At 43.7% G+C, this 17,258-nt stretch overlaps 1 protein-coding gene across 2 annotated transcripts in view; it reads right to left on the reverse strand.

Annotated features, from left to right (window-relative positions):
* The window catches only part of LOC132590042 (cytosolic phospholipase A2 epsilon-like), a 139,498-nt gene that overhangs the window by 94,124 nt on the left and 28,116 nt on the right, over nt 1-17,258 (reverse strand). The window contains exons 3-4 of one of the 2 annotated variants that reach the window (XM_060262879.1): nt 6,537-6,673; nt 1,522-1,638 (exon numbers count right to left, since the gene is read on the reverse strand). In XM_060262879.1, the coding sequence (XP_060118862.1) occupies nt 1,522-1,638; nt 6,537-6,673 (254 nt within the window). The remainder of the gene's footprint in view (nt 1-1,521; nt 1,639-6,536; nt 6,674-17,258) is intronic. The other variant, XM_060262878.1, reaches the window with a different exon arrangement.

Here is a 17,258-nt window from a genome sequence, read left to right on the forward strand (position 1 = left end):
GGCATTGACAGCGCACTGCAGTTTTACCTGCCAATCAGCTTTTAAGGTTTTGTTAGGCTACATAAGGTTATACTGTGCATTCCAATTGCTACTATTTACTTGTATCTTCCCATTGTGTTATTCTTGGCTTTATTTATTTAAAATATATTTGTATTCCAGTTATCTTACAAAACAACAAGTTTCAAGGACACTAAGAATAACATAACAACCCATTAACAAGTTCAGGTGGGTAGCTGTGTTGGTGTGAAGCAACACAACAAAGTTTGAGTCCAGTGGCACTTTTAAAGACCAACAAAGTTTAATTCTGGGTATAAGTTTTTGTTTGCATTCATTGAAACAGTTTTCCTCAAGCCTTACATATAGGTGGAGGGTAGTTGCCAGGAATGGCTAGTTAGAGTTAAGATGCATAACTGTTGGAAGTGAAATGCTTTGTGCTGTCTCTTACCCTCAGCATTCAGATGAAGTCTACAAGAGAGTCAGAGAGATAGATAGACTAGGACACTAAATATCTTTCCCTTCTCTCTTTGATGCTATCCCTTTGATGTGTAAATTGCTACTCTTAGGGAAAATTTCCTCCCAGTTTCACACCTTCTCTCCACACTTTGCCAGACCTCACTGTCTTGGCAACATGACAGCAAGACATGCTCCTGTATCTCCATCCATTTTAGCTAGTTAGACTAGATTGGTAACCTATCTCTCCTCTATCCTATCTAGAACAGAGTTCCTTAAATAAGAGGACTCATATTAGTTTGCAACTATAAAGGGCACCCACATGCCAGAAGGCTTTGTTGTGTTGTAAACTCTGAGTACTCTGCAGATTTAGCAAATAATCCAACCATAACTGGGCATAGCTGAGATTAGATTAAAGTACAAATACAAACAGATGTGTGAACTAAGTTTCGAGTCCAGTGGTACCTCCAAGACCAGCAAAGTTCAACTCTGGGTATAATTGAGAACATAGCATGTGTAGATACACACTTTTTCAGATACATTAAAACAGATTCCCTCAAGAATTATATATTAACAAGATAAATACAACAGTTAAAAACACAGTCAAACACAGCCAAATCTGTAAAAGCAGTTTGCGCACCACCAAACACACACTGTTGCAGAATGAGTTTGATTAATTTAGCTTTAATTATTTTGTGTCATTTTGTTTTTGCTTATTATAATCCCTTGGACTGTTTTTTAAGTAAAAGGACAGAGAATAAATGTATTAAATAAACTTGCTACCTCAGTTGTCCAGAGGCCATTTAGAATTTTATAATATTAAATATGTACCTGCTGACCAAATTTTCCTAATATCAAGGCAGTATTGTTGTGACATCTTAGAACCCATGTTCAACGGTTTATATGTTCATTGCCCCAGAATTTTTATGAGTTTTTTGGTGTTAAAGATATACTCTGTTCAGAAGGGGACAGAACATATATAGACCCTTTTGGTCTACTATTATCACCCCACAAGTCTTTGTGGGTCCCCATTTAATAATGGTATCTTATTAATGTCCTACAGTTTCTTACTTTTTGGTCCAATGGAAATGTGAGGCAGATAGTTTCTCCAAGTTGAATTTTAGAAACATCAAAAAGAACAGTGAGAAGGCAGTCATCTCCATCATGAACCATCAACTCTAAAACATTCTGTGAAGAGAAGTAAAAGCTATTTTTAGATCATGGGCCACAGAGTACAATTTGTGAAATTTTGTTCTTTGCATAAATAAGGGAGAAAGGCATTACAAGTGAACTGGCCCAGGACTTCCGGGGTTGGAAAACGCTGAGCGGAATTGCTTCTCAGAAGGGGAACAAGCTGGGGCTTCTGTTCAGGGTAGTGGAGGGCAATTTAATGCCTACTGCCTACTTTTCTCAGTCAGAGATCAGTCCAAGATATGCACAGGAAACTCTGAGGAGATTTACCTTGGCTAAAAGGGAGTCCCGGGGAGGGGCTCCTTTGAGGCTTTGAGGGGTCTCCAGAGACGAGTTGCATATTTATCATCTGCAGAAGTTTCCAGAGTCATTTATTTGACATAAGCTCGACAGGATCCTAACCTTCGTTGAGACTGCTAAACATCTAAAGCTATACAAGACCAGTGTTGGATCTGGATAACTGCAGAAAAAGGTACTGATGACTATCTTCATTCCGGGACTATTTAAAGTTAAACAAAATAAAATCAGAAGGTGGGAAATAGAGATTCAGAAACCTTGGAAGAAGAAGGGGAGAAGGGGTGAAATTTGAACTTTGTAAATTTAAAGGACAGTGCTAAAAAGTGGAAAGGAATTTATTGTTTTGTCTACTTGTGGTTTTGGTGAAAAAGCCCCATTGTCACAGATTTGCAGTTCTCACAGTCAACACAGGAAATATATCAAACATCGTGAGATCTTTTTACCAGTGAAAACAGGATTTGGTGGCAATAAAAGCAGGAAGTGTTGGATGGAAAAGGGAAATCATTGAAGCAGCTAGCCTAGTCTAGGACTATAATACGCCAGTTTGGTGTAGTGGTTAAGTGTGCAAACTCTTATCTGGGAGAACTGGGTTTGATTCCCCGCTCCTCCACTTGCACCTGCTAGCATGGCCTTGGGTCAGCCATAGCTCTGGCAGAGGTTGTCCTTGAAAGGGCAGCTGCTGGGAGAGCCCTCTCCAGCCCCACCCACCTCACAGGGTGTCTTTTGTGGGGGAGGAAGGTAAAGGAGATTGTGAGCCGCTCTGAGACTCTTTGGAGTGGAGGGCGGGATATAAATCCAATATCTTATAATATCATAGAAAAACATCGGTGGCCATTGCTAGGAGGTCAAAATTTAAACCAAGTTTTTAAAGTGTTCAGGACATTAAAAATTAGTGAAGCTGACAGAGGTGACAATTATAAGGTAAATACTATTGGACATTATCACTAATAATTATTTTAGAAGCCTTTTGAAGGAATTTTTTTTTAAAGGGAAGCAGAAAGTCGCGATCGCTATTTTGGAAGAAATAGAAACTTTACAATTTAATATCTGAGCCCAGGAGGCTCTGAGGACTGCAAAAGTAGGCTTATTGAAAAGGGCAAGCCTTACTCTATCAAACCTGATAGTTTAAATTTAATTTGGAGAGGTCAAAATTTTCGGTGTTTTTTTAAATGTCAGAGCATGTTAACCCGTGCAAGGACTGCCTCAATGGAGAAAATGCAAGAGCAATTAGAAGCAATGGAAGCCAGGATGATGAAAGGGGTGAGAGACATGATAATTGCTTCTAAAAAAGAAATTAGAAAAGACATTGAAGAGCTAAGGAAAGATATAGAAGATCTCAGAAATGAGACTGTGGTAACATCAAAGAAAGTGCAAGAGATGGAAGAGAGAGTGAAAGTACATGATTCCACCTTGCTAAAAATGCAAGAAAACGTGGCAATTCATGACTGCAAATTGATGGAAACCCAGATACGTCTGAGAGGAGTACCTGAGGATGAAGAGACTGATTTGAAAGGATATATAATAAGAATAATTGCAGATTTTTTTGGAGGAAGATCCTGAAGGAACTAGAAGCATGTATGACTATATGTAAAGAGTGAACTCACTATATGCCAAGAAAAATAATCTACCAAGGGATGTGGTTATAAGATATATGACAAAAGAAATGGTGGGAAAAATCTTGAATAAAAATTTTGAAAAGACATTGATAGTGGGAGGCAGCAGAGTAAGAATCATGAAAGAATTGCCAAGACAAGTGAAAAATGACAGAAAAGCATACAAAAATTGACAGAAAAATGGATAATACCTGAAGGTCTGAGCTTTGAGCTGCAAGGTAAAAGGATTACAATTACAAGCACACAGGAACTGGGTAGGTTTTATGAAGAACATAAAGAATTTGCACCTTGATGGATTACAAATTATTATCTTGGAATGTAAATGGACTAAATTCACCACAAAAAAGAAAGGCAATGTTTCATTGGATTAAAAAGCAAAATTGTAATATAGTTTGTTTACAAGAAGTGCATATCAAACAAAAGGATTACAAATTTTTATGGAATAAACAATTGGGACTAGAATTTTATTCATTGTCTGAACAGAAGAAAAGGGGAATGATTTTCTATATTAAACAAGAATTGGAGCCGAAATTAGTGTTTAAAGATAAAGATGGAAGATTTATAGCGGTAGAAATAATATTAAATGCAAAAAAACCCGTTGTTATTGAGACTGTATGCACCAAATGGTGCAAAGGATGCTTTTTAAAAAGACATTATACAGCAATTTGATGAACTGACTTATGACCAAGTTTTAATAATGGGGGACTTTAATGGAACAATTAAGAACACACTGGATGGGTCTGGAGGTAAAAAAAATAATAAGGAAGGAAAATTGCCAAAGTCTTTCTTTGAATTGGTCAAACAAGAAAATTTGGAGGATATCTGGAAGAAATTTAATCCTGAAGTGTGGTATTATACCTTTTTTTCAGCAAGACATAAAACTTTTTCCAGAATTGACATGTTGTGGGTCACTAAAGACTTAGGCCTTATAACAAAGAAAATAGAGATTTTACCTAAAATTGGGGCTGACCATAACCCAATAATGTGGATTACAAAATTGTCTAAGAACTTGAGAAGATGGAAATTGAATGAAGACTTACTACAGAATAAAGAAATAGTGACATCTCTAGAAAATGAAACTAAAGCCTTCTTCCAAATAAATGATAAAGAGGATATAGAATTTCAGACGGTCTGGGATGCTTATAAAGGAGTAATGAGAGGAATATTGATTACATTGAATAACAAAGATAAGAGGGCAAAAGAAAAACAGATGTTGGACATTCAAAATGAAATAAAGAAAAAAGAAAGGGAACTGAGAAAAAAGCCAGGGAAAAAGAAAATTATAAGGAAGATTACAATATTACAAATGCAAATGAGACATTTGTTAAATAAAGAACTGGAATGGAATCTGAAAAGATTGCAGCAGGAATCTTTCGAGGGAGCAAACAAACCTGGAAAATATTTGGCCTGGCAACTGAAGAAAAAGAGAGAAAGTAAAATTATTAATAAAATTGTGGTGGATGGAAGAGAGGTGGTAGATCAAGAAGGAATAAAAAGAGAATTCTTTAAGTATTATGCCAAGTTATTTAAAGGTGTTAAAACAAGGAAAGAAAAGATGGATGAGTACTTACAAAAAGATAAAAAAGCATCCTTAACAGAAAATATGCGAAAAGTTTTGAACGATCCAATTGAAAAAATAGAAATTGAAGCAGCAATTAATGCAATGAAAAATGGAAAAGCACCTGGGCCAGATGGATATACAGCTAAATTTTTTAAAACCCTCAAAGAGGAGTTAATCCCAAAACTTCAGAAATTGATGAATATGATATGAACAAAAGGGAAAATACCAAATATGTGGAAGGAAGCTGTTATTTCGTTGATTCCAAAGGAAGATAGAGATGTTACGAACGTAAAAAATTATAGACCAATTTCATTATTAAATAATGACTATAAAATATATACAAGAATCTTGGCAGAACAGTTTAAACAATATTTGATAAATTTTATAAAGGAAGGCCAAGCAGGGTTTCTTCCCAAAAGGCAAATAAGAGACAATATTGTAGAATATTATGAAAGACATCCAGAAAAGGAAGTAGCATTATTCTTTGCAGACGCAGAGAAAGCATTTGACAATTTAAATTGGGATTTTATGTTTGCAGTTATTATAAGAATGATAAAAGCAACATATACTGAACAACGTGCAAGGCTATGTATAAATGCTGATCTGTAAGACATGATTATTAGGAAAGGTACAAGACAAGGTTGTCTACATTCCCCATGGTTGTTTATAATGACTCTTGAAATATTACAGATGGAAACTTGGGAATATTTGTGGAAGAACTCTATGACGCTTTCGATGTGTCATAGTATTAAAGAGAACTGTTTTAAAATGATGTATAGATGGTATATGACTCCTAAGAAATTGACAAAGATGAATAATAAGATGCCAGACAGATGTTGGAAATGTAAAAAACATGAAGGTTCTTTCTACCATATGTGGTGGACTTGTGAAAGAGCAAAAAAGTATTGGCAGATGATTCAACAAGAAATTTCTAGGATCTTGGGATATGAATTTAAGAAAGTTGCAGAGACTTTTCTGTTGGGATTACAAATGGAAAAATTTCCAAAAGAAGATGGAACTATAATTTGGTACTTGCTTTCAGCTGCTAGGACATTATATGTGCAGTTGTGGAAGCAAGAAAAAATACAAGAGAAATGGGATTGGATTGTAAAAGTTATGACATGGAGTGAAATGGACAAATTAACAAGAATTTTAAAAGACTATGATTTAGAAGTTTTTAAAATGGAGTGGAAAAAGTTCAGAAGATATGTAGAAAAAGAGTGGAAAATAAAAGGACATTGGACAATTTTTGATAATGATTAAGTCTTAGAAAAAAGAAGAATATTAATTTTTGTTTTTATTAGTTAAGGGCTCCTTTAAACATTAGTACTTTAATGATGCAAGAAATATAATTTGTTACCATATGTTACCAAATAAAATTGTTTTAACTACAAGTGAACTGGCCCACAGAGTTTGTGTCTTACTTTGACTTCCTTCTGTATCCTGAAGGTGAAGCTTTCATTCCACAATGGATCCTGGCAGTTCTTAATAGTCTTGGTCTGAACCCTTTCAAATGAAGCCGTTGGCAGGAACAAGCTCACATAGCAATTAGTCTGGCTAACTGTTTTCAAAAGCAAAATACAGCCATCATTTTAAAGATAAATTAAATCACAAACCTTTGTTTTGTATCAGTAGCAAAACCATGCATATCATATAAGGGGAAAATGCATAGAAACTCCAAATTGTTCTTTATTACATTTCACTTCCTCAGGGATCTGCATGTAAATAACAAAAATCTGTAATCTTGAGACAAACACAGGGCAACTACAACAAAATCCTAAAGACAAATAAAAGGTAAAGGTAGTCCACTGTGCAAGCACCAAGTCGTTACTGACCCATGGGATGACGTCGATCATGACATTTTCTTGGCAGACTTTTTATGGGGTGGTTTGACATTGCCTTCCCCAGTCATCTACACTTTTCTCCCAGCAAGCTGGGTGCTCATTTTTTTTTTTGACACAGAAAAGCTTTATTGGTATAAAGTTCAAGGTACAAAGGTGGTAGTACATCAGCAGATGCATAGCATATACCAATATATAGTGAGAAAGTGGATACATACAATGTTAACCATTAAAAAACTAATTACAACAGTAGTTGGCATGACATTAATATAGCATGGTGTGAGTCATTAGGGTTTCTGCTGTCTTTTGAGACTTTATCAATAAAGGGATGCCATTTACACACAAAGTCCGAGGAAGCGGTCTAGCTGGGTGCTCATTTTACTGACCTCAGAAGGATGAAAGGCTGAGTTAATGGGGGGGGATTTATTTACCATATTTATACCCCATTTTATCTCCTTAGACTCAAGGTGGCTAACAAAGAAACAACAGGTTTCAAACAAATCAAACACAACAGAACAATCAGTAGTGTGGCCAAGGTCTGAAACTTTATATAAAATATAATAAAGAGCTATTCTTAATGGTGTGAGGCCTACCACTCAGAAACAGGCTGACCTGAAAGTTGTCAGAGACAACAGCTGCATCTCTAAACTGCACCCAAAGATCATACTTCTGCTTTTCAGGACTGTGGCTAGGCAGTCAGTGGATATTTGAGACCCACCCGATAAGGGGATCTTTGCAACATTGGACACTTGGCCAAAACAGAAACATAAGTAGAGTTGCCAGGTCCAACTCAAGAAATATCTGGGGACTTTGGGGATGGAACCAGGAGACTTTGGGACTAGAGCCAGGAGCAAGGGTATGACAAGCATGATTGAACTCTGAAAGAAATTCTGGCCATTCACATTTAAAGGGACTGTACACCTTTTAAAGCTTTCCCTTCATTTGAAAATAATGAAGGACAGGGGCACCTTCTTTTGGGACTCATAGAACTGGACCCCCTGGTACAATCTTTTTGAAACTTGCGAATATTTTGAGGAGAGGCACTGGATGCTATGCTGAAAATTTGGTGCCTCTACCTCAAAAAACAGCCCCCCAGAGCCCCAGATACCCACGGATCAATTCTCCATTAAACCCTATGGGAATCGGTCTCCATAGGGAATTATCAAATGCCCGGCAGACATTTCCCTCCCCTGCTTTCTGATAACCCTGAAGCAGGGGAGGGTCTCCAACCTGGGGGATCCTCTGCCCTCCAACTAAGGATTGGCAACCCTAACAGAAACCTGATCTAAGAGAGAGAATCTATGATGTATGGGTACAAATTCTAAAAGATGAATGCGAAGGACATACTAGAATGAGTGTTGCTCAGACCTTCTGGAGGGAATAGGGTCTAACAAGCTAGAAATCTTTAAAATGTCCAGCTCCTTCACAAAATCACTGTGGGTGACAGTACTTGGCCCTAAAAGTAATACAGTAGTGGGAGCATGCTGTCAACCACCTGACTAAAATGCTCAGGATGATTTTGAGATGGAGAATGAAATTAGGGAAGCATCCAAAAGAGAGGGAGTTTGATAATGGGTGATTTTAATTACTCTACAACAACAACAACAACAAATTTTATTTATATCCCGCCCTCCCCGCCGGAGCAGGCTCAGGGCGGCTAACAACATAGTTCAGGGTTAAATTATACAAATGAATAAAATTACATTAAACATTATAAGCATTTAATTAAAATCTGGTTAAGTTTTAAAATTAAATTGATTAAATTTTTAAAAGTGCTAATGCTATGTTTACTTTTTCTGATGGCGGTTTCCTTCGCAATTTCCATTTTCATCAGCGAAAGCCAGTCTGAAGAGGAAGGTCTTGCAGGCCCTGCGGAACTGTTCTAGGTCCCGCAGGGCCCGCATTTCCTCTGGAAGTTGGTTCCATAGGCTCGGGGCTATAGAGGAGAAGGCCCGGTTACGGGTGCTTTGCAGCTTCACCTCTCTCGGTCCGGGGATAGTCAGCAAGTTTTTCCCGGCTGACCTCAGTGCTCTCTGGGGTTCATATGGGGAGAGACGGTCCCTAAGGTAGACAGGTCCTCGACCATATAGGGCTTTAAAGGTAATGACCAGCACTTTGTAACGAACCCGGTATGTAACTGGCAGCCAGTGCAGTTCGCGCAGCCCAGGCTGTATGTGCTCCCATTTAGGGAGTCCCAGCAACAGTCTAGCCGCTGCGTTCTGCACCAGCTGCAGCTTCCGGGTTTGGTACAGAGGCAGCCCCATGTAGAGGGCATTACAGTAATCCAGTCTCGAGGTGACCGTTGCATGAAGCACCATTGCCAGATCTTGGCGCTCTAGGAAGGGAGCCAACTGCTTTGCCCGCCTTAGATGGAAAAAGGCTGACTTGGCAGTGGCTGCAATCTGGGCCTCCATTGATAATGCAGGCTCCAGTAAAACTCCCAGGCTCTTAACCCGGTGCGCCGCTCTCAACGGCGTCCCGTCGAAGACCGGGAGAGGTATTTCCCCTCCCTGAGCGCCCCGACCCAGACAAAGGACTTCCGTCTTCGCTGGATTCAGTTTCAGCCCGCTCTTCCTCAACCAGGTTGCCAAATCCTGCAGGGCCCGGTCTAAATTCTCTGGGACGCAGTCAGGCCGGCCGTCCATTAGCAGATAGAGTTGGGTGTCATCTGCATATTGATGGCACCCAAGTCCATGTCTCCTGGCAATCTGGGCAAGGGGGCGCATATAGATATTAAATAGCATTGGTGAGAGAACTGCCCCCTGAGGCACTCCACAGTCCAGTGTGCGCCTCTGGGACAGCTCGCCCCCAATTGCCACCCTTTGTCCCCGATCCTCGAGGAAGGAGGCAAGCCATTGTAAGGCAGACCCCCTCACCCCTACATCGGCGAGGCGGCGGGTCAGTAGCCGATGGTCAACCGTGTCGAACGCAGCCGACAGGTCCAACAACATCAGCACCGCCACACCGCCCCGATCCAGGTGCCGTTGGAGATCATCTACCAGGGCGACCAGTACTGTCTCCGTCCCGTAACCCGGGCGAAAGCCGGACTGGCAAGGGTCTAGGATGGAAGCGTCATCCAGAAAGCTCTGCAACTGTGACGCCACTGCCCTCTCTATAATTTTACCTAAAAATGGTAAATTAGAGACCGGTCGGTAGTTTGCCAATTCGGCCGGATCCGCTGTACTTTTTTTCAAGCGGGGATGGACCAAAGCCTCTTTTAGAGATGATGGAAAGCGCCCCTCCAAGAGGGATCTATTTATGATGTCCCATAAAGGACATTCAAGCTCCCTCAGGCAGGATTTAATTAGCCAGGAGGGGCATGGGTCCAAATCACAAGTTGTAGGGCGTGCAGAGGAGAGAATTCCGTCAACTTCCTCCAGGCTGAGCGGGTTGAAGTGATCCAGGATTAAATCAGAAGACAGGCACGGGGCCTCGGGCTCACATACTGTATCCAAGGTGATGGGCAGGTCCTGGCGGAGCGACGTGATTTTGTCTGCAAAAAATTTCGCGAAAGCCTCACAGCCTATTTCCAATTCTCTAACGTTTGGTCTGCCTTGGGGCAGTGTGGTTAGCTGTCCAATTATTTTAAACAATTGTGCTGGGCACGAATTTGCAGACGCAATCTTGGCCGCGAAGTACTTCTTCTTCGCGGCCTTGACTGCCACCTCATAAGACCTCATAAACGTTCTATAGGATGTTCTCGCCGCTTCGTCACGAGTGCGCCGCCACTGCCTCTCTAGTCGTCGGAGTCCCTGTTTCAACCGGCGTAGCTCCAAGGTATACCAAGGAGCCAGCCTTGAACAAGGGTGCAGAGGACGTTGAGGTGCGATCTCGTTGATTGCCCCGGATAGCCGATCTTGCCAGGCATCAACCAGGGCATCAAGGGAATCGCCAGGGGGCCAAGGATCCCGAAGAGCCATTTGGAACCGTTCCGGGTCCATCAGGCTCTGCGGGCGAGCCAAAATAGGCTCTCCGCCCTTACAGGGTTGTGGTAGCATCTCCATACGAGCCTTGAGGGCTAAGTGATCCGACCATGGTATCGTCTCCATTGCGATTTCGTTCACTTGAATCCCGGTCGCAAAGATCAGATCTAATGTGTGCCCAGCCTGGTGCGTGGGAGTCGTAACAAATTGGGAGAGTCTCAGTGTCGCCATGGAAGACACTAGGTCCATCGCCTGAGTGGAGGCCGCGTCATCGGCATGGACATTGAAGTTGCCCAGGACCAGAAGCCCTGGGTACTCCAGCACCCAGCCGGACACCGCCTCCATCAGGGATGGTAAGGCGCTGGCCGGTGCGTTAGGCGGACGGTACACCAGCCAGATCGCCAACCTCTCCTCGACGTCCCACACAAGGCCAACACACTCAATACCGTCGATCTTTGGGGCCGGGAGAGCCCGGAAGGAGTAACCCTCCCGTATGAGTACCGCCCCCCCGCCCCCCCGCCCGCTAATCCGGGACTGGTGAAAGACCGAGTAACCTGGGGGGGTCATCTGGGAGAGTGCCGTCGTCTCCCCCTCTTGAACCCAGGTCTCGGTCACGCAAGCCAGGTCTGCGTCCTGTCGAAGCAGGAAGTCCCTAATGGTTTCGGTCTTATTATTTATAGACCTGGCGTTGCATAACACCAGTGTCGGACGCGGGCAATTTCTCTTGGTCCCACTACTTGTCACCGTTGGGATGGGAAGTAGACTAGAAGGGGGCCGAGCACTGTTTTGTCTCAGTCTCCTTCTCTCACATCTCCATCTATTCCCACCGTCATATCTTCCCCTCCCCAGGAGCACTGGGATCCCCTGACCGGACATCCCGACCTATTCTCCCAATGATCGTATTCCACTGACTAATTAGTATTAGTACACAGCATAAATCTCCTGCCCACCTTCGTCCTCTGTTTCCAGTTGCCTAGTTCACCATAATCTTCCGATTTGATTAGTAAATAATTCCTACTTAGCACTATAATAAAATCCAATTCCTAACTAATTTAAAGTGCTAACGTGAATAAATAATCAATTGAATTAATTAATTCTATATGCATTTAAAAACATAAATACATAATAAATCCAGTTTCTAATCAATTTAAATCTAATTCATTGTTAATAATAATTCTAGTGGTGATCAATAGTCAATGGGCAGTGGGGATAAAAGTTGGAGGTGGGGTAGGGTTTAGTTCTTAAAGTGCTGGTGGTTGGTATAAGTATTCAAAATCGAATGTCCAGGTTTTAGGCGTCTTTGGTGCTTCGTGGCGGCTTTTAAAGTGCAGGTGCTGTTTTCTAGTATAGGGACCGTTTTAAGCACAGTTCTTAATATAGTTCTTAGAGGCATGGGTGAGAGAGCTTCTCGGTTGATGACCTTGTCGCGGGTGGGGGGGCGGGGGGGTGTGGGTGTGGGAGCGTGAAGGAGGCGAGGGGGGAAAGCCAGAAGAGAAGGGGAGAAGGGGGGGGCGAAGACAGAGACCGGGGTGTCCACCGGGACCTAATATTGATTGGATAAATACATGTTCCAGTTCTCCAATGAGGTAAAAATTCTTGATACCCTGAATGACTGTGTAGTGCTTTGGGAATATATGCTGTTGGGTGGTGCAATTAAACTTCTTTTCATATTGGGAGGAGTGACTGGAAGAAAAAAACTAGATAGGGTATGGAACATGAGTCCTAAGACTAGAAGGCCTCAGCTGAAGAAGTTTTTGTCTGGTGTGGGCCCCTCCCTTCATGAATATTACTTCTGCTTTTCCCATGGAAACTCTCTGTTTCTACAAAGAAGAAAAGAAAAAGGTAAAGGTAGTCCCCTGTGCAAGCACCAAGTCGTTACTGACCCATGGGGTGATGTTGATCATGATATTTCCTTGACATACGAAAGCTTATGTTCTGAATAAAACTTTGTTCGTCTTAAAGGTGCACTTGACTCCTGCTTTGTTTAATTAAACCAGTAGACAGCTATCCAATACACCGGTTGTAATCAGTCCACCAAAATATCATGGTTAACCATACCAAATGCTTCTGAGATATAACAAAATTAATAGTGATGAATTGCTCTTATTCAGTTTCAGCCATAGATCATCATTACATAGTGGGCCATTCCAGCTTTTGAAAACAACATGGGAGGACACAGGAGCCCCTCTTTTCACCACATTGCAATTCCAAGAGAAAAGGAGCTCCTTTGATTTTTAAAACGACAGTCCCTGCAACCACTGTATGATTGCATGAAAAGTGTGTTTTGTCAAGGGAACCTAGAATCCAACTCATTAAAAAAAATCTATAGTTTGCCCCTAAAGCCAACAGTGCCATTTGAGTTCTAAATCCAGGCCTGAAACCAGACTGAAATAGATCAGGACAGTTTTTTCATCCTGAAATGCTTGCAGTTGCCACGCCACAAGCTGCTCAGTTACATTGTCCCAAAAGGGAATTTGATCATAGGTCAGTAACTGCCAACTCCCTTCTTTAAAAAAGATCTAATTAGGGATGCTTGAGCATTCACTGATTCAGCTCACATTCATTCTACCTCACCCTGACAACAATCTAGCTGCAGAATTTTGCAGAAGCTGAAATTTGGGTAGTTCCATGTGCAGCATGTTATAATAGTCTTGAGATTACTGTGTCATGGATTTATATAACCAGAGGCAGCGACAGCGGAGCCAGAACCCCTTCTGATCAGGACCCACAAGGGCTCAACCCGGGCTGCTGGGAGGATACAGGGGAAGTCTTAACTCTCCTGAGTCGCCGAGCCACTGGAGTATACTGGGCCCTTGGACAACAGACTGCGCTAGCAGAAACTCCGGTCAGAGGCTGAGGACATTTAGAGGCACTAGCACTTTAAGAACTTCAGGATCACTACCCAAACTGATAGCTTTGACTCCCACTCCCCACTGAGATAAATTTATATTGCCGGCAACTAAGAGATTAGATATTGTTTAATTAGTTATTTAATTAGTGATATTATTAATTGCTTAGCTTTGAGAGTTTATTTATTTATTGGCAGATTAATTTGAGGGATTGTAACGGGGGGGATATATTTATTAATATGCTATGGATGAATTAAAGTTTTTAGCTAATCAATTTGAGGAGGCTTAGGGTTGGGGCTTAAATTTAAGTAACTATGGATTAAATTAATAGAGGACCAGGCAATTTGGAACTGTGAAGTAGAGGAGGGTGAGGGGGGTTAAGTTTGGATAATATAACTGGGGAGCAAGCCAACTTGACATTGGTGAAGGATCGGGTACACAGTGGATGCCTGGCCTAGGGATCCCAGTGCTCATGGGGAGGGGAAGGTATGATGGTGGGAGCAGACGGAGTTATATGGGAAGGAGGCGGAGACAAAACAGCGTTCGGCCCTCTTCCGGTCTGCGTCCCATCCTGACGGTGGCAGGTAGTGGGGCAAAGAGGGAAAGCCCGTCTCTGTCATTGGTGTTATGTAATGCCAGGTCCATAAATAATAAGACCTCAATCCTTAGGGAATACCTGCTTAAGCAGGATATGGACCTGGCTTGCGTGACCGAGACCTGGGTGCGGGATGGAGAGATGGTGGCTCTCTCCCAGATGGCGCCCCCGGGTTACTCGGTCTTTCACCAATCACGGACAACCGGGCGGGGGGAGTGGTGGCGCTATTCATACGGGAGGGTTACTCCTTCAGGCCCCAACGATCGATGGCCTGGAATGTGCTGGTCTGACGTGGGAAGTGGGGGAGGGGTTGGCGATTTGGCTGGTGTACCGTCCACCTAACGCACCAGCCAGCGCCTTACCAGCCCTGATGGAGGCCGTGGCAAGCTGAGCGTTGGAGTTCCCATGCGGATGACATGGCCTCCAATCAAGCATTGGACCTAGTGTCTTCCATGGCGACACTGGGACTCTCCCAATTTGTTACCACCCCCACGCATCAGGCCAGGCACATGTTAGACTTGATCTTTGCGTCCGGGATTCTGGTGGATGGTATCGCAGCAGAAGCGGCACCATGGTCGGACCACCTAGCCCTCAAGGCTCGTGTGGGTGCGCCGCCTCAACCCTGTATGGGCGGCGAGCCTATTTTGGCTCGCCCACGGAATCTGATGGACCCTGAGCGGTTCCAAAGGGCTCTGCGGGACCCCGGCCCCCTAGCGATTCCCTTGATGACCTGGTAGAGACCTGGCGCGACAGGCTATCCAGGGCCATCAACGAGATCGCACCCCGGCGTCCTCTGCGCCCCTGAAATAGGCTAGCTCCATGGTACACCTTGGAGCTATGCCAACTGAAACAGGGACTCAGACGACTAGAAAGGCGGTGGCGGCATACTCGTGACGAAGCGACAAGAACATCCTACAGAACGTTTATGAAGTCTTATGAGATGGCAGTCAAAGCCGCAAAGAAGGATTACTTTGCAGCTAGGGTTGCATCTGCAAATTATTTAAGATAATTGAGAATTTGACTACTCTGCCTCAAAGCAGACCAAACATGAGAGAATTGGAAATAGGCTGTGAGGCTTTTGCGAAATTTTTTGCAGATAAAATCTCGTCGCTCCGCCAGGACCTTCCCGCCACATTGGATGCAGTACAAGAACCCGAGGCTCCGTGCCTGTCTTCTGATGTTACCTTGGATCACTTCGACGCGCTTAGCCTAGGGGAAGTCGACGGAATTCTCTCAACTGTACACCCTACAACTTGCAATCTTGACCCATGCCCCTCCTGGCTAATTAAATCTTGCCAGAGGGAGCTTAGATATCCTGTACGGGATATCATAAATAGATCCCTCTTGGAAGGGCAATTTCCAACATCCTTGAAAGAGGCTATGGTCCTCCCTCTCTTAAAAAAGAGTACAGCAGATCCGGCCTAATTGGCGAACTACCAACGGGTCTCGAACTTACCATTTTTAGGTAAGGTTATTGAGAGGGCAGTGGCGCTACAGTTGCAGAGTTTTTTGGATAACACTTCTGCCTTAGACTCCCACCAGTCCGGCTTTCGTCCAGGCCATGGGACGGAGACAGTGCTGGTCGCCTTGGTGGATGACCTCCAGCAGCATCTGGATCGAGGCGGCGTGGCGGTGCTGATGTTGTTGGACCTGTCGGCCGCGTTCGACACGGTCGATCATCGGCTACTGGCCCGCCAGCTCGCCGACGCAGGGATTAGGGGGTCGGCCTTACAGTGGCTTTCCTCCTTCCTTGATGGACTGGGACAAAGGGTGGCAATTGGGGGAGAGCTGTCCCGGAGGCACCCACTAGTGTGTGGGGTGCCACAAGGGGCAGTTCTCTCTCTGATGTTGTTTAACATCTACATGCGCCCCCTTGCCCAGATTGCTCGGAGGTTTGGGCTTGGGTGCCATCAATAGGCAGATGACACCCAGCTCTATCTACTAATGGACGGCCGACCTGACTGCATCCCAGAAAACCTGGACCTAGCATTGCAGGCCGTGGCAAATTGGCTCAGGCTGAGCGGGCTGAAGTTGAATCCAACAAAGACAGAGGTCCTTTACTTGGGCCGCTTTGCCCTGGGAAGGGAAATCCCCTTGCCGGTCTTTGACAGTGTGCTGCTGAAAGCAGCCATAGGGTCAAGAGCTTGGGGGTTCTTCTGGAGCCTTCATTATCAATGGAGGCACAGATAGCGGCCACTGCCAAGTCCGCGTTTTTTCATCTTCGACGGGCGAAGCAGTTGGCCCCCTTCCTGGAGCGCCGGGACCTAGCAACGGTGATCCATGCTACGGTCACCTCGAGACTGGATTACTGCAACGCCCTCTACATGGGGCTTCCCATGGCAACTCCATCGATCTGTTCATAAATGTTATTGTTCCATTGGAAGTAGGTAGTGGTGAGCACGTGGTGGAATAGGGCAGTGATGTCATCAGGAAAGTTGTGTTGTAGTTGAACAAGGGTTTAGGGTTTGTAGAATCTTTCGGGATCAAGTGCCGTGTTCTACTGGAGAAAGTTTTCCTTCCAGACATTTCGTTCTCAACTGCGGAGAACATCCTCAGTGGCGTTGCAGCCGGAGCAGGCGCTCAAGGGTTTCTTTGACGACATCGAAGCTTACTAAGAAATCGCTGGGTTGGAGTTTTAGGGGTTTGATTTTTTCCAAAAAATGTGATGAGTCCCTGATGTAAGAGGTAGTGTTGCCCACAAGGGGTTGAAGAAGGCCGGTCAAGTGTTTGGCTATGGGGTAGGTAGGTGAGCTGATGGCATTGACTATAGGTGGAAGAGGAACATTGGGTTTGTGGATCTTAGGTAGGCCATACAGTCTGGGGGGCAGAGCTTCAGACTTTCTGAGCAGGCGTTGATCCTCAATCGGTATTGAAGAGCCTTTGATGAACAGATTTGTTTTCTGAAGTATTCTTGTGGTGGGATCGCAGCGAAGTCTCC

The sequence above is a fragment of the Heteronotia binoei genome, chromosome 21 (assembly GCF_032191835.1).
Source record: "Heteronotia binoei isolate CCM8104 ecotype False Entrance Well chromosome 21, APGP_CSIRO_Hbin_v1, whole genome shotgun sequence".
Classification (NCBI taxonomy): domain Eukaryota; kingdom Metazoa; phylum Chordata; class Lepidosauria; order Squamata; family Gekkonidae; genus Heteronotia; species Heteronotia binoei.